This window comes from Lithobates pipiens, unplaced genomic scaffold (genome assembly GCF_037356315.1).
Source record: "Lithobates pipiens isolate NorthernLeopardFrog02 unplaced genomic scaffold, aLitPip1_a1.2 Scaffold_19, whole genome shotgun sequence".
Taxonomy (NCBI): domain Eukaryota; kingdom Metazoa; phylum Chordata; class Amphibia; order Anura; family Ranidae; genus Lithobates; species Lithobates pipiens.
Genome location: NW_027507764.1, coordinates 213834712 through 213858581, shown reverse-complemented (window position 1 = coordinate 213858581; position 23870 = coordinate 213834712). Strand labels below are relative to the sequence as shown.

Here is a 23870-nt window from a genome sequence, read left to right as displayed (position 1 = left end):
AAAAATAGAAAAGAAAGATTCACAGGGAGGAATAAGAGAAGGAAAAAAGATAGAAAGATAAAAGAGAGGAGGCGGTGAATACATGAGAGCATGAGAGAGCACAAGGAGGGAGCCTGTCACAATGTTCCTCCCCTTCTTGCAGTCCTTACTCATACTAGACTAAAGAACTCCCACCCTCTCATTCACTCACTCACTTGAGGCCAAGCCGTCCTCTCTGTCTGTCTCTTTTTCACTCTTCTCTCTCTCTCACTGTGAGACAGAAGTCAGAGCTTTCCTCACTGACAGCCTCAACTATTCACAGCACTTACTGAGGCTAGAGAGAGAGAAACTGCAAACCAAAACTACACTGACAAACTTTTTTCCTCTTCTCCTTTTCTGATTTTTATTTTTTGTTGCTTAACAAGAATATATATATTTTTTCCACAGAGAAAAGAAAAGTATATATTTACTCCAAGGATACACTTTTTATTTTTATTTTTATTTTTTAATTTTTAGAAGAGGAAAAAAAAAGAAAAAAAAAAGCAAGTCTCTATAAACTGGTGTCAGGATGTCTGTGCATTTGCTGAACGGATTTTTGCTGGTACTTTGCTGGATTATAGTGAGAAGTACGCCGACGCCAGGATCTGAGGGGCACACTTCAATCACTGACTGTCCGTCATGCTCCCTGTCTAGATTCCACAAGGATGCGCCCAGTACTCAAAATGACATGGTGGAGGCAGTTAAGAAGCACATTCTCAATATGCTGCATTTAAGGGACAGACCCAACATCACCCAGCCAGTGCCCAAAGCAGCTCTTTTAAATGCCATCAAGAAAGTTCACGTGGGGAAAATAGGAGATGATGGGCAAGTGCAAATAGATGATAGAATTGCACGGAGAGCAGAAGTCAACGAAATATTGGAGCAAACTTCCGAAATAATCACGTTTGCCGAAGCAGGTGAGTGGCGCTGTTATAAAGTTTGTCCCACTTTTCAGCTGTCATGGAAATATAGGTAGCGACTTCAAAGCAGGTAAAAAAAAAAAAAAAATCAGTGATAATCTTTTTTTTTTTTCTTTCAGGTGATTTAACCTTGTTTGCATGTTTTAAATTCATATAAAATATCTCTGAACATTTTTTTTTAAAAGAGTACAAGTGTGTAAGAGGGGGGGAGGGTACAGGCATTCTCCAAAAACTCAATGAGAACCTCCAGCTCTGAGTACTAAATATTACGAAAAGCCCCCCAGGGCATGTTTTTTTTTTTTTTTCTCCTAGCAAAGCAATCAGCTTGACGTGAAACAGTAACAACCTTATTTCTAGAAATGGGCTTCAGCATCAGCTATAGGGGTTAATGATAATCAAAGGCATGAAAAGTAGTGTGAACAGAAGCAACAAGCAGCCAGTCCTAGGCAGGGAAAGAACTGAACCCATCTGGTGCCAAAACAATGTGCAGCTGCCATCCCAGGTAGCACAGCAGTTAGAAAATCTGTGCACTTGCAGTGCTCCCAGCTGTGAAATTAGACAAGTTGAGCGGCTATCTGTACTCTCATTCCATGGCAGGATATCCCACTGCACTCTTAAAGGGACCCATCTCTTGTGCAAGAAGGGCTCGTCTCTTATTGCAGCAGAGGAAAAAAAGGTGTGATATCCACTGTGAAAGAACTTCTTTTTTTTTTGTACTTCTCCCAAGACAGGCTATTAAGGTCTCCAAAAATTCCAATGCTGAAATGCAGTCTAGATTGAGTATGTTTTGACATGAGACCTCTCTTCCATTCATAAGGATGGACACAAAAAAAAAAAAAAAGTTCAACACGTTCCCCAAAAGCTGAAGATTGTTTGCTGAAAACACACTAGCACAGGCAGAAGCTGTAAGGCTGTCAAACCTCAGGGCTAGCCACCTCCTTTTCACTAAATGGTGTTTGGTAAAAGCATTTTTTTTCCCTATCTTGTCCGTCCACCGTTTAGAAAAGAATGCCATTGTTTAGCGCAGCGTATGGAAGGCAAAGTATGTGCGGGAACTATAAGCAATATTGTTTAAAGTGCGCTGCAGCAATATAAACAATTAAGACAGCACTCAGAGTTTCCAGTCTTAAAAAACCTGTTGACTCAGATGTTCTGTCTGCAGGAAAGCCTTGCAGAGAGTGTGTGTGTGTGTGTGTGTGTGTGTGTGTGTGTGGTGTGTGTGTGCATGCTTTCAGAGCAGACATTCCTGCCAGCTTTTTGCTGCTTCTGAGTACACAGTAAAGCATTGCATTAGATCCCCCTGTCAGTGAGGCTGTGTTATCAATTCGGAGAGCTAGAAGCCAGTGAAAGCTAAGCAGGGGGTTGATTTACTAAAACCGGAGAGTGCGAAATATGGTGCAGCTGTGCATGGTAGCCAATCAGCTTCTAACTTCAAGGTTGTTTAATTAAGCTTAGACTATAAAACCTGGAAGCTGATTGGTTTCTATTTACAGCTACACCGGATTTTGCATGCTCCAGCTTTAGTAAATCTCCCCCTAACTGTCATTTATGAGGTCTAATGAACGGCAACAGTTCTTTATCGATCTGGGAAGGGGAAAGGTCAATGTAGATGTATGTTCACTTTGTATTTATTATTATATATTTTATTTTAGAATACCCATATGCTTTCTTAATATGACTTGTATTGGCAGAAGGCGAACACTCCCTACACAAGATTATACAGGCATACCCCACTTTTAAGTACACATTGGGGTTTATTTACTAAAGCTGGAAAGTGCAGTTCTATGCAGAAGTGAACCTGATTTTGCACTTTCCAGCTTTAGTAAATAAACCCCATCGTGTACTTAAAAGTGGGGTATGCCTTCATAGGTATTATTCTCCTGGTGTTACAACGGTGATGCCAATGTGCATGATTACACCAGTTTTTTTTTGCAGAAAATTTTAAATTACGTCTACATTACTGTTATATATTTTTTTAAATGGAGCGATAGATGAATGTGTTATTAAGTTGCAACTGAAGTTAATGTAAATACATGGTAAGCCACTATTTAGAAGCCCAAGGAGGGCAACTGTTTAAATGCAGCAAGAGAGAGTTGTAGGTTAACAGACTGACTGAAGTTGTCACATCAGTTCAAATCCGGCTAGAGTGCAGCTGGTTTATGATGTCAGTCTTTTAAGAAGTTCCTCTGTTTTCATTGGGCTCATATGCAACCCAACAACCACCCTGAAAATGAAATGACCTAATCTGGGGAACTTAGAACAGCCAAAAAAGCATTCTTAGCAATGGTTGGTTGCTACGTGAGCCTTAGATGTTTCAGGTACGTGATAACAGAAGAAGAAGATGAAGAGCCCAGAAAGTCACTTCAGGACAGGTGGGTTCACTAAGATAAAAGCTCAGATTTCAAAAGCTGAGGGAGTAGTACCATGAGCCCCTTTGACATATATTTAGTGCTTCATTGATTGTCAATGAACTAGCAAAATATTTTTGATCTTACTGTACTGACAGGTGAGATCAGATATATATTTGGCGGTAAAAAAAAGGTCTGCGGCGCAAGTCGCACCTTCCACAGTCCGAAGCTGTAACTGGTCCTGGCATTGGCATCAAACACATGGGGGGGGGGGGGTATTTACTAAAACTGGAGCACTCAGAATTTGGTGCAGCTGTTCATGGTAGCCAATCAGCTTGTTCAATTAAGCTCTGACAGTAAAACCTAGAGGCTGTTTCTATGGAGAGCTGTACCAGATTTTGCGCACTCTGGCTTTAGGAAATCTCCCCCTTTGCGTCATAAAACTAACAACGCATGTCTTTAAAAAAGTCATCAACAATGTATAAAAAAAGCATGTAGCTAGGAGGTTTCTTAAACAGTAAAGGCGTATATACGTCACTTGGATCAGGGTAAATCTGCCAGCGCTTCTCCTTTGCTGTAATAGCACACGTTAATCAGTTAACTTCTTCCATCTGACATAATGCCAGTATGTATTTATTATTCTGGCTGACTGACAACACACTTATTCAGCTATTGATTTGCATGTAGTATTAGCCATTTAACAGATGTCCTGTTATGTTAAAGAAGTAAGTGATTCTATATCATTTAATTTAGTAATAAATTCCACCACCCTAGCTAATTTCCTAAACAGTTCTAAGTGATTTCTCAAAGATATAATCTGGCTTCTATATTTACTTGGTTCTTAACTTTATATTCTTAAATATGTATACATAGTAAAATGTGGACCAATGAACACTGCAAAAAAAATGTGATGCTCTGTATAACGGTAGCTTCATTTAAATGGCCACTAGAGGGCACTAGTTACCGCATTCTGAAATTTGCCTGTTGATTTCTTTTACATTAATACATAAATGCATAGTCCCAGCGGTAATTTCTCATTGGTTATTTTGCTGTCCTATCCGTTGGCACAGGCTGCGTGCAGGCTATATAAATGCAGCATCTCTGCTTTTCTAAGTATAAGAGGTAGAATAGGCACCACAGAGTCAAATAAAAATATATATTACTGCCCACAAGAAATTACAAACAATGCAGTGTTTCTCTGCTTACCATTAGAAAAATGTTCAACCCTGATTTAATATGTCTACGAGCTTAGTCATGATTTAGGGCACTGTTTTATACACAGACAAAAGCTGTTAAGGTAGTTTTCTGCCTGTGATTCTCTCATTGACTGTGATTGCAGTTAACAGCAGACATGGGACAATTTTTTTTTTCCTTGTGTATAAAAAGGCCCTTATTCTCATTCATCTTGGCGGATCTGAGCCTTTATGCAATCATTTACATCATATTGACAAAGGGCAAACAAGGGCAATATTTCATTAAGAGTTGGCTCCCAAAGAGTAACATTTATCAGACCTTTTACAACTATTTGACTTAGGCAAGTGACAGGGAAAAGTCAAAAGGGACCATTCCCTTGTAATGGGAACATCCTGCAAACTTTTATTCATTTTGAAAATCAGTTAACTAATCTGGAAAAAAACCTTGTGACCAAAGAATAAAACCCCTTTTTTTCTGTTTATGGCACTTCAATTACCAAGTGTCTTCACATAATCCACCTTAAAATCTTCCTCGTAGAAATATACTGTTGTGTCTCCTTGCCCAAAGAATTAGTCGTTTTTTTGTTTTTTTGCATAGGCATTTAAAATGTATTGAAAGGGTTATATTGTACTTGTGTTTGAGTTTTAGAATATATTGCCATTGTTCCATTTGTATTTTTAAAAAGTTAGAAATCCCTCGATTATCTCAATTTGCTATCCTTTAACATCCCCCGCATTAAACTGTATCTCTAGGTTTTTCAGTTTTGGATAAGGTGGAGGAAGGGCTAGACCCTCTGTCAGGTTTTTATTGTTGCCTAAGTCCCCATTGTGGAGATTCACCCCTCTTTTTTTCTTGCTGACCATCAACACAATGGAAGAATGAGAGGGGAAATCCAAAATTGTTCCCAGACACAAAGACGCAAAGGAATACCTTCCATTGGGGACACATGTCCACCTTTTTTTGGGAGACTCATTCTAACTTCCTGTTTTGTCTCTGGAACAGGAAGTTTAGTGAAATTTCCCCAATGGAACACAGAGAGCAAAAAAAAAAAAGTCCCCATTGTGGAGATTCACCCCTCTCTTTTTCCTGCTGACCATCAGCACAATGGAAGAATGAGAGGGGAAATCCAAAATTGTTCCCAGACACAAAGACGCAAAGGAATACCTTCCATTGGGGACACATGTCCACCTCTTTTTGGGAGACTCATTCTAACTTCCTGTTTTGTCTCTGGGACAGGAAGTTAAGTGAAATTTCCCCAATGGAACACAGACAGCAAAAAAAAAGTCCCCATTGTGGAGATTCACCCCTCTCTTTTTCCTGCTGACCATCAGCACAATGGAAGAATGAGAGGGCAAATCCAAAATTATTCCCAGACACAAAGCCGCAAAGGAATACCTTCCATTGGGGACACATGTCCACCTCTTTTTGGGAGACTCATTCTAACTTCCTGTTTTGTCTCTGGAACAGGAAGTTAAGTGACATTTCCCCAATGGTACACAGAGAGCAAAAAAAAAAATGTCAGGGCTTTTACCATTCCGCACTCTATTCAAAACCCAAAAAAAAGTTTTTACACTTTAAGGAAACACTCATATTCCAAAAGGCCAGAGGGTCAGTAACACACAGCATCAAAAGTCATCTCATAAGCGATGTGACCGGATTGGTTGCTATGGATTTCTACACTTCATGCATCTTTATTGTTCCTTGAATTGCGTTATTGAATAAGCCGGATTATCCCACATAATTGTTTGATGTTGTTGAGCAGAATAGCCACAGCACGAAGCTCCTTTTAATGTTAGAAATCATTTTATACTTAATATTTTTAAACTGTGTATCCTTGTTAAATGCTGCCAAGAAAGAAAATCTATTTAAGCAGGAAATCAAGCTGCAGTGTTAGTTTATTTCTGGATAATTTAACTGTTGGTATTTATCAGTCAGGCGATGGTGTGCCATGCCAGGAGGTCTTTTCACAGAAGTTAGGGGATACACTGTAAGTTATATAAATATTGTGTAAGTAATATTACTCTCAAAGAGTCACTCATAATCTGCCAGTATTCCAACAAGGTTCCCTTATATAGCTACTGTTAGCAAAGCTTTATTTGATTTATCTATTATTTTACATACATCATATTGGCAAGGCTTGTTTCTATCCAGCTCATGTTGCTTCAAGAGATCTTAACTGGCTTTGTGAGTATTTGACTTACTGGACAAAGAAATGTTCTTCTCTCATCAAACCCACTACTTATACTTACAGATACCAATTTAATAAGGCACCATTTGGAACTATTCTAATTGGGAAAACTGCACAATAACCAATAACTAATCAAAATCTACTCTATATGCACAGCAAACAAATTCTACTTTATATTAGGTCAATGTAAAGAAATATAAGGCCTAATAGGTAACTATGACTCATTTTGCCTCCAGACTTCGAAAATGCATCAGTAATTGGCAAAGCCATAATATTCTTACATATTGTAAAGCAGCAGTTTTTAGTGCTCTTCGGATCGTTGTATAACTATAATCATTGATACTTCTAGTTTTGGTGACTTTTTATTTCATTTTATTTCATGTGTTCTTTAAAGTCTCCTGGACCCTATCAGCTGCTTAGCTACTCTCCCTATCGTGATGTATCTGACATCTACTCTTGCTGCAGGTAGTTGTCTTCCATTTATGGCTAGCTGTTCCCCGCACATCGTATACAGATACTGTCAGACCAAACTAACACACATAATTATTCATGCCTGACAGATCAATCCACTGACTCACTCATTGATGTCACGTGCAGTTGTAAGGCTAAGACGTGTACAGAGATGACAAAAAAAAAAAGGGAACACTAAAGAAAAATAATGTGTTTTAACAGCAATTAGAAATATATGTAAATCATGTATATAATATGTAAATGAACCCTATGTTCTGCACAAGCTATAAAACATGTCCACCACGATGGATTTAAACATCCCCTGCGTCAGTAAAACTAGACTTGAAACTTGTACTTCTTTTACACTAGATTGTATATGGTAGCCTGCTTTTAAAATCCAGGTGTGCTGTCTGGAAGTCTGAATTCCCTGTTTATTAGTCTATAATGATACACAAAGCAAAAGTAAACCAACTCAAGCTTGATTCCAGCCTTCAGCACATACTATAGGCACAACAACACACCACAGTCTCAAAATGCATAGTTTTTTTATATGTATTTACTTAAAATATTTAGTTGTTGTAAAATTCTACTTAAAGAGACCCTGTCACTATAAAAAAAACTGCTCCAAGCAAGGGATACCTGTAAAATTAGGTCTCCTGGGTCCCCTACAGCTGTCAATGCTTCCTCCTGTGGGCTTCCTTGTTACTACTGTGTCCTATAATGATGTGGAGGTCAGCAGGAGGAACCAGGAGATCAATACTGATCTGGAACAAGTATGCAGATAAGGACTTTTGACATTTGTCCTGCTTTCTTGAACTCCACACTTGTTCAAGGTCAATGACTTTGACAATACTGAAGCCAGTGGTTCAACTTAATAGCCATGCAACTAATAGCTTCAGAAGAAGGTCAGCAATGATGGATCCCAGCTTTTGCTCTGTGTATTTGAATTGTATTAAGAGGATTGTCTATTTTATGATGGAGCTAAAAAAACTAGTTAATAAGGGCTACTGTATAAGGGTGTTTAAGATGCATTGGAATGCATCTACATTATTTTGATTTTACGTTGACTTGTATAAAGGAATAAAAGTAAAGTAAAAACTTGGTTTGGAATGCTAGGAAGGTGAGTATTTTAGGGTTATTTGAATTTAGTGCAGTGGGATAGGCAAGAGGGTACAGGGTGTTATTTTACTATTGGTCTACTTTAGGGCTAGTGTTCTCAGACATTTGTGTGTTTGCTGTTTTTTTTTTAGCATTTTTGACAGATATCAAATACAGTGTTTGGATTTTGAATTCATTGTTTTTTGGCAGAGTACACTTTTTTCTCATTATTGCATTTAACATACATTGCATTTCTTTTATTTTTTCTCTGTTACAATCTGAATGCTTCTGAATGGCATCCCAAACTGAACTCAACTGATCTTAAATCCATGCAGTGTTTCTGCCTTGGATTTGTTTCTGATTATGAAGATTATGAAGCACATGTACTCTAGCCCTTAAAGTGAACCTTCCCCCTTCCCTGCCACTTTCAGACATCCCATTCCTAGAGGCCCTCTATCTCAAAATCCCTTTTTTTTTTAATCATCTTTTTCAGGAGAATTTTCCAGCATTTACTAGGTTCTCGCCTAGTAAGTGAGAATGACTTGTCAATCACCCACAGCCTTATAGAATACACACTTTAAGCATCTCAGGAGACAGTGGGGTATGCTACTGGACATGGGCCATGACACTTCACCGTTCCTAGTACTTGCAGCCTGCCCCCTGATGATGAAACAAGGTGTATGTGCATCATTAGGGGCAGCTGCAAGAACCCAGAAGAGGCAGCTGGCCTTCTAATGATGTTACAAATAAAGATGGCAGCCCAGGAACTGGTGTGCAGAAGAGTTGCGTCGGGTTACTATAGAACACTGTTGGATTGCTGGCCATGTAAGTATTTTTTTTGTGAATTACCAAGTGAAAATGGAGGGTGGGAGGGGGAAATGTGGTGAAGGATAGTAAAGTTCTTCTTTAACCTTAGTAAACATGAAGACAGTCATTATACCTTCTTTAGGAATGCAACTCACAAAAATTAGGACTAATGCCCCATACACATGATCATAAATTCCATCAGAAAAAACTTGGATGGTTTTTCCGACGGAAGTCCGCTCAAGCTTGCCTTGTATACACATGGTCACACAAAAGTTCTCGGAACTTTTGACTGTCAAGAATGCGGCGACGTACAACACTACGATGAGCCGAGAAAATGAAGTTCAATGCTTTCGAGCATACGTCGAATTGTTTCCGAGCAAGCGTAGGAATTTTGCGCGTTGGAATTTGTACAGACGATCATAATTTCCCATCAAAACTTTTTCCGACCGAAAAATAGAGAACCTGTTCTCAATCTTTTTCTGGCTGGAATTCTGCCAGCAAAAGTCAGATGGAGCATACACACTGTCGGAATTTCTGACCAAAAGCTCACATCCGACTTTTGCTGGCAGAATTTCTGATCTTGTATATGGGGCTTAAGTGAAACTAAACTTTCCCAATCAACATTAACAATTTCTTATGCTACTAGCTTTAGTATATACAAAGGATGTCATACATCCCAGGAGTATTTATGGGCATTTTTCCTGTCATCTTGGGTCGGGGAGCCTGCATACTTGAGCTAAGGGCAGATGGCTAAGGGCAATTTCAATAAGTAAATGCTACACAAATCATCTGCCATTATTCATGACGACCATGGGCAGCAATGCTAGGGGGGTGCTTTTCAAAGTGATTTCTCAACAAAATAAAGCATGGATACATGGATGAATGGGTAGTTTACTGTGAATATTAAAAATGAACTAAATAGCATTTTCACTTTTTGGTGCTTAGATACAGTTATAGCTACATATGCAGTAGATTACTGACTGCAATCAATTAGAAGCAGCTAAAGTTATGTTTTGTCAAATGACCATCTGTAGTGATCTGCAGTGAACATTTCAAATTTTGCACACTGCACAGTAGGGAGAAAGGTATTGGGTGCTTTTATGCACAAGGCCTAAATAATTGAGCTTGCTGATAATATTGATATATAAATATTCAAGGTTCAGTCAATGTTTACTCACTTGTCCTGGGCAAACGGCCACTAATCTACCTGAGAATTAAGTCAGCTCACTCACGTGTAGCCTGCCATGCACTACTGCTCTATGTCTGTGGTAAAAGGTAATACCTTCCCACAGCAGAGCTTTGAATGCAGCAGAAGGAGTCTCGGCAACTATGCATACCGGCATACCTTTTGTAGCAATGCTGCTATTTAACTCCTTTAATATGCACAGTAAGGCCACAAAGACCTTTTAAAGTATATGTCAAGCTAAATGTTCTTTTTGTTCTGGATAGATTAGAGAAGAGTTAGAACCCTTGTCAGGTGTTTACTTCCATCCAAGGCATGTTTAGAGAGATTTCCCCTCACTTTCTGATCTGCTGATGAAGCAATGTGATGTGAAACAGGGACAGACAGAACTAGAAATATGTCAAGGGTTCTATCTCTCTCTATTCTAAAAAAAAAAAAAAAATATATATATATATATATATATATATATATATATATATATATATATATATATATATTTTTTTTTTTTGTCTGTGTCTCCCAGGTTAAATGTTGTCAGTAGGACAAAAAGTTAGGAACATTCTCTCCAAAGGAGCCCCACAAAGTAATAAAGACACCAATGGTGATATAAGTAAAGATTTTGTCTCGACATATACTTCAAGTATCAATGTGTTTTTACTAAGAACTTCAGTTCTTAGTAACCATCCTCGCATAAGAGAGGGTTTCACCATGTCAAATCCAGACAGTGTAGTTGCCACATCCCTGATGTATGATTAGAAAAAAGAGAAATCCCCTTTAATGGGACTTTTAAGGCAACATACACTTAGATAATGCAAAAGAGTCAAATTTATTAAATAAACATAAAAGTATTTGATCATAGAGATGAATGATGATTAAAACATACCGCACTTTGTACAAAAAATACATACAGAAAAGAGAAAAAAACAAAATACAACAATTTACACGAGCAGTGTGGCGTCTTGGCAGGACAATGTCCAATATCCAGTAGAGATAGCTGATCAGGGCTTTAAATTAAGCTCCTAATTAGTCAGTAACGCCAGGACAAGCACTGCAGAGCAGGGAGACCTGGGGTTTGGGGCCCATACATATACTTTTATGGGACGATATATAGATATGAAATTTGGATGTCCTGGCGTTACTGGATAATTAAGAGCTTTATTTAAAGCTCTGATCATCTATCTATACTGGATATTGGACATTATCCTGCCAAGCAGCCAGTATTTACTTTTTGCTACCTAATAGGCAGATACTAATCCTGGAACCTTTTGTGTTTTATGACCTCATCCCTTCCTGTTTGGCGCCCATCTACGCCCATCATCAATCAGATTCAAACTTTTAGGTCATGTTTGACTCTGATTGGTCTAAGATAAAGTAACTTTGGTTCTTAGTGAAACCATATTGGTACACAAGGCCCTGTACCATTAATGCTGGAATACATTGTCTTACAGGACATTTATAGATATCTAACAGTAAAGGATCCACAAAGTAAGCTGATGCTGTCAGCTTAATTCTGAACTAATTATATACGAAGGAAAATCATAGGTAATAAAACACAAAAAACATGGGCAGAGGTTTATTCCTCATTCAGATGGGTGCTAACATCCATAGCCCATGAATGAGTGTCTTGTTTATGCAGCTTCAGCTGCCAGGTGCTGCATGCAAGTGGCCTATTTGTGTCAATTAGTTGTAGTAGCTGCATGGACATCGTGGCTCATCCTACTTTGACAGAACCAAGTGCACACCTATCTACATTTGAATCCATTCACCTATACCAACACAGCTGTAAAACTGGGATGAGCCACTGCATCCATGAAGCTGTTGAATCCCAATGGACATGAATGAGCTGCATGCATGCAACACCTGGCAGCTGAAGCTGCAACAAAAGGGTGCTTACTCATGTGCTACGGGTATCAGCACCCATGTGAATGAGGCCTTACCCTTGCCGCTAAAAAATACTCTATTAAAGTCAAACATGTGCTTTCCAATTCAAGACAAAGCAACATAATAACTTCAAAGATGGCCCCAAAATAAGCACATGCTCACATTCAATTAGCTTCCAGCTGCACCATTTGGATTCTGGGAGTAAATAAATATTCCCAGTACTTTCTAGGTGTATGGAAACATGGCGAATATCACTCCTTCCTCTATATGTAAGCACTGGTTATTAAGGCACCCAGCACTGTCACATAGAGTAAGGGAATGTGTTCCCAACCCTAAACAGGCTCCAAGTCCTGACCTAGAGCTTGCACAGGGCTAACTCTCTTCCCTCCCAGCAACCAAACAGAGCTTTAGTAGAGCAAAAGTAAGTATTTTCATCTGGTGACATTGGCATTAACGTTAACTTGTTGCTTTGCCCTGCATACGTTAAGATCCAGAGTAGAAAGTGTAGCAGTACATCAACTCTAAAACTCCTCTACAAGTAAAAACCACATCACATTTTATGTGCTTTTGTTATCAGTATATAACATGTTTTGGCAGACAAAAACATGAGGTTGGCTGTGCTTTAGGAACAAATTCAAAGGCTATAAAACATTCTGCTAACTAGTCATCACCTAAACTGCTTATATCACTTACTGCACTGATCATTTTACCATCTACTATATTTAAACAGTAAAAATACATATTTCTTAAAAATTCACCTTCTCTTAATAAAGTATTACTTGTTATAATAAGAAACACTTAATTTGCTTATGATCAAATAACCCAGCAGAACCTATTACTCATTTCACCCTCTGCCAAGAACATGGAGTCTTTATCGAGGGAACGCCCCCACATCATGATGTTCACGATCAGCACAATTATGCCAACAAGTATATGCATAAGAGAAAACATCCCAAAAATTGCTGTTCCCTGATTATATCCATTCCTCAGCATATCTACCAGCAGTGTTCTATAATTAACACGTACACAGCATGTTAAATTAGAAACATAAATGACAGCGACAAAGCTTCCTCTAAATTTCTTATAAATCTAGCTTATGTAATCCACAGAAACTCATAAACCAATATAGGGAGCAAGTCAAAATGGCAGACTGGTGCTGTGCAGCCAATAACATGATATCATAGGCTTATGGACTTAAGTACAGAATGATAGGTAGAGATAGATAGATAGATAGATAGATAGATAGATAGATAGATAGATAGATAGATAGATAGATAGATAGATAGCACCATATTTCCAGGTTATTACTAGCTCAGAGAATTGCATCTTTCCATTACACACAATAGATTCCCTGGAACCAAGTTACTACAGTCATGGTGTGAATTATGCTATGGATCCTTATTTTATTTAAATGTACAAGCCATCTTGTGCAAAGGAACAAAGCATATACAGTAGCTATAGAATGGGGTCTAAGACATGTCATTTGACTGTGATAATTACTAGTTTAAATTTAAAACTAGCTTATTTAAAACTTTGGCCAATGGGAGGGAAATATTTGGATAAAATATTTCTGATTTTAAATGGCCTTTTTTCAGAGATCTGATCAGTTGTTAAAGGCAACATTATTTTTTTGTTTATCAGGTAAAATGCCTTTCACATGCTATAAATCCGGCATATTAAATAAGTGTTGCTCTCAACATTTGATTACTATGCATACTAAATCATGTTTCCTAAACCAGTGGTAATCAACCCTGTCCTCGGGGCCCATTAACAGGCCAGGTTTTATGTATTACCTTGGGGAGATGCAGACTAGAATACTGCAATTACTGAGCAGCAAATGATATCACCTGTGATGTATTTCAGTTATCTTGCAAACCTGGCCTGTTAGTGGGCCCTGAGCACAGGGTTGATGACCACTGTCATAAACAACATATAAATCCAAACACTAGACACATATTTTAGTTTTTTTGAATGGGGGAACAGCAAGAGCCCCTGTTAGATTTCAGTTGTTGTTTTATTGTAAAGATTTTCTAACACCTCACACCACAAAAATATCCTCCATATTCATTCCGGATGAGTTGCTTTATGTACTTTTTTCAATGAGTTTTTGATGCATTAACGAATGCATTCCAGATGCCTTTTTCCTCCTTTTTTTTGGGTCATTTCAATTGCAAAATCTTTATTTTCTTGTCTGCACTGGCAGGCTTACTCATGGTTATGACCACTGTACTGCTGAGACTACATGCCTGCAAGAGAAGATGTTATTGGGTACATCCACTGTTGATGGAGCCTATCAGTGTCCAGATACAGTCTTTTATGCTCCATCCTGTCCAGATGTGCATGTGACCAGAAGAGGATCTTGGGAGGAGTTAAAATATTTTTTTTTCTTCTCCTGTCACTATTCTGGGGTCAGGTGCATTTTTTATGTTGTTTTGATGTGGTCCAGTACAGTTCTGTGCAGAAAAAAAGCAGCATGCTGTACTCTTTTTTTCTGGAATTTAAATGCACTGGAACTGACTGCACTGGTATGAACCATGCAATTGGAACCCATGTAACACACTTTCCACGTGGTTTTGATGCAGAAAAAAAGAACTGCACTGCATGTGGTGTGAATTCTCCTTTACTGTCCCAGTAATAGGAGGCTGGAGGCACAGAAAGTGAAGAAAGGGCATTTTGAACATGACAAACACTTCTTTAGCAATGTGGGTAAAGGTTATAATATCTCTTAAGTTTGTAAATATTGGTTGTGCCTTCCTGGCACAATGATTCAATTACCATATTTTTTATGATGTGATGCCCGGAGGATAAAAATTGAGCTGAAATCGCCTTAATGGAGACAGTGGCAAGTTTCATGGAATTACATGTAATGTGATCATAGCACATGACACAATTAATATGCAGTGTTTAACAAGAATTCTTATTGACCCGTGAGTTACTGTGGTATGTAGACCTGTTAAAGTGCTACAATCAGAAGGGAAGTTATCATAAGGTCATAATCAGAAAGAATTATAAGTGGTTATTGAACTATAATTAATTGTTTAAATGATGGACCAGGAGTCAAGAACCTTGTAAATAAAACGTCATTAACTATAAAAACATATGATCATATAGATGTTATCTAAAGGGAAAAGATTAAAACACATTATTAATTGGCTGATATATAAACTCCTCCACATTTTCATAATACAATTGCAGTTACTTGCATGTCTTTAGGTGCCCTCTCTGTCCTGATGAGTCAGTGGTATGTGCTCTTGCTGCCACTTTAGAAGTTCCATATTTATAGTAACGCCAAATTAAATATGGTGAAAATATTGTGGGACTTGGGTAGAAATGAACTATTTTTCTATTGTTTTGTTTAAATTGATTTTTATGATATTTAATGATAGTGTATATAAATATTGAAGCTTAAACCTTGTATTAATTATTTTTTTGTCATTATTATACGCAGGTCCCTCAAAGAAAGTGCTTCACTTTGAAATTTCAAAAGAAGGCAGTGATTTATTGATAATCCGAGAAGCAGAACTTTGGCTCTTTGTAAAACTGTCTAAAACCAACCGAAGCCGGGCTAGATTAACAATACGACTGTATCAGCAGCAGAGGCTTCAGAAGGAGCATAGAGGACCTGAGACAAATAAAAATGAAGTTCTGATTGCTGAGAAAGTGGTGGACACAAAGAAAAGTGGCTGGCACACATTCCCTATATCTGGAAGCATTCAACGTTTACTGAATCATGGCAAGTCATCTATAGACATTCGAGTGGCTTGTGAACAGTGCCAAGAGACAGGGGCAACTCCTGTCCTCCTTGGGAAAAGGAAGAGAAAAGATGACGAGGAGAGAGAAGCAGGTACAAATGGAGGTGAGGAAGAAAAAGAACAGTCACATAGGCCATTCCTAATGATTGTTGCTCAGCAGACAGATGAACACCCCCACAGAAGAAAGAAACGTGGCCTTGAATGTGATGGTAAAGTAAGCAATTGCTGCAAAAAGCAATTTTATGTCAGTTTCAAAGATATAGGATGGAGCGACTGGATCATAGCCCCTCCTGGCTACCACGCCAACTATTGCGAGGGAGACTGCCCTAACCACATTGCAGGGACTTCTGGTGCCTCACTTTCATTTCATTCCACAGTAATCAACCAGTATCGAGTTAAAGGTCACAGCCCATTCAACAACATTAAATCCTGCTGTGTTCCATCCAAGTTGAGAGCTATGTCCATGCTCTATTATGATGATGGACAAAATATAATTAAGAAGGATATCCAGAGCATGATTGTGGAAGAGTGTGGTTGCTCGTAAGCTGAACATTTGGTATTCATAAAAAGATTGCAAATGGCTTGCAAGTGAAAATGATCAACGGGAGATGAACTTGAGAAGGAAGAGCATGTTCTGCACCTGCTGCAGTTAGTATATGAAAAGGACATTTCTAGCTCTTATAGCTATGAGCTTGGATACTATATAAAGAGGCACAACAATACACCTGTTTATCTATATATACAACACATTCCTGTTTGTGTAAATGTATAAGCATTTATGCAGGTTGTATAAATAGATATTCAGAAATAGATCTATAGCACCATGTTAGTTCAACCCTTTATTTTACTTTAACAACTATACTGTGCAGGTGACTCAACTTCCTTCTTTGCACTATTACTGCATACTAAAAAGGAAAAAAAAAAAAAAAGAAAAAGCATACAAAGTTAATTTTCATCAAGGTGCTTAAGATCTTAGAACTATGCAACTTATGGGGTTTGAAAACTGTTTACCCAAAACCAAGAAAAAAAAAAAGACTTTTCAGTGGAAGTAACATGTTTAATATTTTTGTTCTTTCATGAGAGATACTTGAAAGGAACATGTTGGTTCAGGTACTGGAACCAAACATTTCTATATTTTGTAAAAAAAGTTTCTTTTTTTATTTGCACTACAACAGTATTTGACCTGTCTAATATCCTTATTTAACAAGTATTTTTTCGAGAGAGGTTTTAAGAGCTGCACTTAACATGAGATATATGAGAACTGCTACAGCACACTTCAAAATAGCTATTTTTATGACTATTTTCAATATTTTTCTACCTTAAATGAGACACTTACACCAAAGACATGTGTGTAAAGATTTAAGTCTGCCTGTGGTTGGTAATTACTGAGCAAATGGGAAGGAAGAATTTAAAGGATTGAGTGTAAATGAAAATGTATCAAAGCCAAAATTGTATACTTTATCTACATCCATTTTGGGTAATTATGCTGCTTCCAGGCAGCCTTTGTTTCCTTTAAAAAAGGCACTTCAGCAACTTATCTCTATTGCATATTTCTTCTTTGGTTAACCATTCCACTAATTGGATAACCGTTTTAGTATGCTGACATATGTTCTTGAATTTCAGAATTGTGAATATGCACAAAATGACATTGTTTTGACGATAATGCAAGCTTCATACTGTGTGGCATACAACTAGGAACATTCTGGCAAGCATGGTTTACCATGAGTAACTGGAGCACATTAATGACATCTGTGCACATGTAATTGTGTATATGGTATTGCAATTTGGCTTTTTAGATGTTACCTTTAATTTTTCACTTGAACTGCACTAGAAAATAACAAAACCACTTCTTTGAACAATTACAAATGTTGCAGATTTAAAAATGTCTCCCACTACATTAGTTTCCACAAAGCTGCCACCATAATATATACCCATGGTAAAATCTTGCCTTGGCTATTGGTTTTTGGTAGCTATAAACTTTTTTGTTTTTATTTACAGGGAACACATTTGGAGTAAATACAAAGTAAACAACAACTTTTATACCAGATAGAAGAGATTGAAAACATATCATTTTGTTGCATTTAATTATAAATTATTTCAGCAACGATACCTTAAGTACTTCTGTTGAAATATGTATATGTGTAATAAGGTGCAAAATATCCTTTTTTTGTGCAGTTATATTAAAATACATGCTTATAACTATTTCTAATTTATTCCACAGTATTTAGCTTGCATTGTAAGGCAAATGATTTATTCATATATTTGCATTTTATACTGATACATTTCTGACATGTTTGCAGTTTGCAAAAAAAAAACAGAAAAAGAAAAAAAAAAGATAAAAAATAAAAAGGTAAAAAGAAATGCAAAGTAGAACATAGTGTAACAAATACACTGTTGTATATAAATCTTTTCAAGCGGCAATTTTGTAAAAATGTCATGCAAAGTTACAGAGTTACATATAGAGAAGCATCAGTAGAAAAACAAGTTAAAAAAAAAATATAACACATAAATAAATTCCTTTATTTTGACTAGTATTTCAAAAAATTGTCAAACATTTCATTGCTTTAAAAAAATTAAATACGTTTTGCTTGAAACTGCAGGAAATTTCAAAATGACTCTCTATTCAACATTTCTAGTGACAATAATTTCTAAAATATAAACTTCCTTTGGGATTACCAGTTGAAAAATGGCATTAAAAATTAAGGTTGTACAATTAAAAAAGATACAAGTCTTATACATTCTGACAATGTATTGACGATCTAAAAAAGCAAATATACATTTGGCATTAGACAGCCAGTAAGAATAGAAAGGCCTCCTACTATATTCCAACATCAACAGACATACATATACAATAAGTTTAGTTTCTTATAGTTTTACTTATGAGTCAGTGTTTGCAGGATTCAAAGCCCAAGCATGAGCCTGTTGTAATTAGTACAATTAACACACTAATACTAAAAAACTGCCACAACTGTTACATTTATATAGTATGGTGATCACAATATAGTTGAACTTTATTATGACTTCCACTTAAGACCCAATAGTGTAAGAACATAGATGTATCAATTCACACAGCACCCTCTTCACCACTGACAGAATATTTTTGTCAGATTATAGCTACAGTGATGTCACAGGTGAAGTCTAATATGGCAACCTATTCATGCCAACATATTTTGCCACTTTTATGAGCGCCATGATATTTAGTATGGAAATAAACTTTCATAGCACTGTAAACAACATTACAAATAATGTCTGTCTGTTTACAAAGGAATGCATGTGAATTTCAGTGATTAATTTTGGTACATAGAGGGGGGTCATCACCTGGAGTCTTTTTCTAAAAATGTAAAATGTCTTTAGTTTTATCACACAGTCAAATTGCTTATTGTGCCATGTTCTTGGAATGACTTGGAGAGCCTGACTTATTTATTTTTGGGTGATAGGTGTTTTCTTAAAGTAAAGGAAAAATCACATGTATGATGTTGATCTGCTAAAAAAAAGAAATGACCTGATTAACTGAAGTTAACCTATGATTACTCCAGCCAAACCAAAAAGCAATAATTTATGTAAATAGCTTTGTTTCCTGGACAAAGTTTGGATTTGGAGCAAATACAGTTTTATGCTACTAAAAGTAAAAAAATCACTTTAAAGAAAAAAATCAACTTCCAGAGCAACTGTAAAGCTTGCAGTGAGCAGAAAATACATTACCTTAATAGCAAGTTATAAAGAAAGACAAATCTAAGCTAAGAAAAGTGATGATGAATAAAGAAAATAAATGGGCTTGATAACATAAGGCAGATTTAATAATGTATGTGGCTATCCCAGGAAATAGAAAATCTGCATAAGATGAGAGAAAAGTGGCATAGCAATCAAGGCCTACCATAGCCCAACAGCACAGAAGACAATTTACTCTAATGAAATCTGCATGTTCACAAATAGCAATATAAATTGCTACCATATTTAACCATTTTCATAGGCCATGCTACATAGAAGACAACCGTCCTTTTAGGTGGCTGTGCTGGAAAAAAAAAATAATTACTGATAAATGCTACCACATTTTTCTGAACTCTAGCTTTTTCGCATATCTTATAAAGCTTTTCATCATTAGAATTTGGTAAAATTATGTATATGTCAGTTTCCTCCATACTTTTGATATGTGTTTTCTCCAGAAGCTACTTGTAGCCGCTAACCTATATTTGACTTTAAAATGAAAACGCAATGTGTGTAAATGGTAAAATACAAAAAAACGAAAAAGTCTAAAAAGTAGACTACAAACAACGAAGACATGTTATCATAGGGAGAAAAAAACTTTTAGAAACAAATAGATTACTTTTAAAAGCCTGAAACACAACTACAGATCACCTTCCTCCACCAGAATGTGTATAACTCATGTCACCTCTAAAAATTTAGTTTAAATCAGTTTCATAGCAGTAAACATAAAATGCTTTAACGTAGCTAAAATTCATAACATATCATACATACAGTACCTACTTTTGAAACAATTATAATTATAAATATAACGTTATTTAAAATATTTTATTTCCAAAATCTTACACAATTTTTCAGAACTTCAAAATTAGAAAAGGTTGACCACATTGACTGCCAGTGTCAATTAAAGGTCAACTTACAAAAAAATATTTATTCTTTTAAACATACTTTATTGAAAAAAATATTTATTTTGTAAAATAAAGAGAAAAACATGGTAATTCCCTAGTTATTTCTTACATGTAAAGTCTAGCGACCAATTCATTCTGAAAAAATGTTTTCTTTGCATTCCACTTTCACTTTTTTAATTGCTTTAACCTTTTGTCCATTCTGCTTTATGTAATTAAAGTTGTTAATTTATATGAGAATATTTTCAACTATGTCAATGGTTTCTTAATATTTATTGTGTAAAAGGACTGGTATTTTTTTTTTATTTACGGTTTGTTGAAAGAGATATTTGCATTTGTTTATAGTAGATATTATTTATTTTGACAGCATTCCATTCAGTATGATTTACATGTGGACGGTATGCTAGTTGTACAATTTAGTGGGAAATACTCAAAAGCTCCTTGTAGATTTTAGATTTTTTTAAAGATCTGTTTGGATAGTCTTTTTTTTCCATCCTTTTTAAAAAAACATTTTTTTTCAAAAGTTCACCATAAGCACAGGTGGTTGTTTTGGTAAACCCTGACACTGTTGTTAAAAAGGATGATAAAAATAAAATCTAAGGAAGACTCCTATATTGAGACATGTTTATGTACATGCAAGATGTTTGGGGTAAGATATTGTTTTATCTTGATCTTTTGTATTCTTGCCCTTTGAAAAAGAACAAAATGAAACAACATAAGTGAGCAAAATAAAGGGAGTTTACTGAGAAAAATACGTTGGTCCCTGTGTGTTTTTATTTTTCTGGGGTCTTTATGGGATGGGATAAACTGGAAAGGAAATGCTATAAATAAGTACACTGTGCTATTTCTATATTGTTTTCTAAGGAGGGACTGCTTATGTTGAAAGCCAATTACTTTGTCACAGCCCTGGAACACTTTTTGAGCTGCATGCATTTGATTTCATTCACATTTCAAACAAGAACTAGAGACATCATGGATGCAACTGAACAAAGGAATGGGGAATGATGTACTCAAAACATTTCCATGCCTACATTTAATTCCGTCTGGTTAAAGGGAATATAAGAATAGAATTGTTACCGTGAATGATATTGGGTATTTGAAGTAAATGTAAGCTAGTATGAACCTGAGTACTATAAAAAATAATCCCCATTATGCTTCTTTTACATTTGTTTTAGCTATACGCTATGACTCTTCAATAGCATTTTTTTTATACATGACATACAGTACATACATTGCTTGAAGAGAAATTCTGAGGGTACAAATACGGTAACTGTTACTGCTGATTTTTAAAGGTGTGAGCTCTGTGGTTGTTACCTTAATGCTGGCTTAAAGGATAAGTCCAGCTTAACACTAAAAGCTCTACATCTATAGACCTCCACAATCTAACACTAACCTATCTAACCCTGTAAAGAAGAAATCATTATACATATATTTTCTGAAACTGCTCTAGTCTGGTCCTATGCTGAGCTGTCAGCTGTGGCTTCTCTGTGGAGGTGGTTGCAGAGGACACAGCCGACAATGGAAGCCCCATAGTAAGTCTATGGGCGAGGTCACTTCCTATTCATTTTACAGCCATTGTCAGCTGTGTCCTTTGCAGAAGCTTCCGCCGCTGGAGACTGGACCGTTGCAGCTTCAAAAAAAGGTATGTATACTGATTTCTTCTTTACAGGGCTAGATAGGTTAGTGTTAGATCATGGATGTTTGTAGATGTAGAGATTTTAGTGTCAGGGTGGACTTATCCTTTAACAACTTATCGAGCCATAAACCATGATCAAGTACAAAGGATGAGAGTTTAGATGTTTAAGACTTTACTAACTGTATAGTTGTTCCAAGCTAGTAACTCATGAGACAGAAAAGTCAAAATTCATAATACAAGCCCTGGAGCCTGCACCTTTAAAAACAAGTCAGCAATAACAGTTTACAAAAACCATAATGTAACAGGTTTATGTTAAAGAACAGCTAAAAGAAGACACAATATTTAGCAATAAAGCTTATGTCTAATTTTACTTTTTGTTTGGATTGTTTTACTTTTTGAATGGATTGTGTGCAGGATTTAATAATGCTGCTGCAAAGTCATAACCCTACTGAGCTGTCACTAGGTCTTCCCTCCAAGGCAGTCTCTGATAGCTGTATCTAAGGAAATTCTGTTAAATGTGCAACATGGACCTTTCTTTCTAAATGTTAGCAGCCTGACAACCATGCTGACCCTCTGGCATCAATAATTTGAGAGGAGGTCAGGAGCAGGTCAGCAGTGAAAGTACACATTGATAAAGGTGGGTGATCAGGTACTAAATACTTGTACAGATCAATGGATTTTCAGAGTGCCTCCTCTACATGCCCAGGGATTTCCAAGGATTTGGTTAGAGCAATATGCAAATTGCAACTATGGTCAAAGTGACACAAGGCATGGCCCCCACATCCTACAAAACTGCATTGATGTAGATGATCTTCTCTGCCCAAGAGTTTGGAATTGGCATTGTTTTTATAATAACTATGCCAAAACAAAAAAAGATAACAGCAATGCGATGCTAAAAAATAAACAGAGCTATAGCCAATTTGTCCTAACAAAGGTAACAGCTGCTGCCTTAGATTTGTGACAGGTTTCCTTAAAAAATCATTTCCAGAATTCTCTTAAGAAAAGGCTGTAATAAATTACTATTTCAGCCATTAGTGGGAAAGCTGTGTAAAAAAAAAAAAAACTATTGTTCTGTGTAGCTCTGTACTTGTCTGTAAAACTAACAATTTCATTCATGAAAGAACTCTAGACCTTCAGGCAACTTTGAAAAAACAATTAGGCTATAAGTGTTTTTTAACTACCCTTTGTTTAACAGTGTCATTCAAGTGCTTTACTGATGACCATTATGTAGATGTCCAATGGTGATTGGAAAAGTAAAGTTTACTGCTGAAATTTGTAATGATAGTGTTTGACCTTCACTTAGAATAACACAGCACCAGAATACAACTAGAGAGTTGTGTTTAAACTAGCTAATCTCAATGAGTCTTTACAAAAAACTCAAAGCATGAGCACCCAAAAAGCTTACGTGTACAAAAGACTAGGACAGAAGAATTCTTAGAAGCTGAAAGACAAAGTGTAACTTGTTCAGTGGGCTTTTTATAAAAAAAATGCAGAGAGACCCCCTTAAATTATTATTATTCAGGATTTATACAGCACAGTTTGCGCAGCGCTTTACAACATGGGGACAGACAGTACAGTTACAATACAATTCAATACAGGAGGGATCAGATGGCCCTGCTCGTTAGAGTTTACAATATAGAAAGGAGGGTCCTATGGAACAAAAGTAAAAGTTGTGGGGGATGATCAAATGGAGAAAATGAAAATACAGTTTTTAGATGTAGCTAGGATAGGCTTCTCTGAAGAAGAAGGTTTTCAAGGATTGTCTAAAAGCTAATCGAGTAGGAGATA

The 23870-nt window shown here is 36.6% G+C and overlaps 1 protein-coding gene across 1 annotated transcript; it reads left to right on the top strand.

The window, feature by feature from the left end:
- The first annotated feature begins 193 nt into the window (after window positions 1-193).
- INHBA (inhibin subunit beta A) lies at window positions 194-21200 on the top strand. The gene is made up of 2 exons (XM_077491684.1): window positions 194-935; window positions 15536-21200. The coding sequence occupies exons 1-2, from the start codon at window positions 548-550 to the stop codon at window positions 16381-16383; spliced, it is 1236 nt and encodes a 411-aa protein (XP_077347810.1). The 5' UTR covers window positions 194-547; the 3' UTR covers window positions 16384-21200.
- Window positions 21201-23870: the final 2670 nt, after the last annotated feature.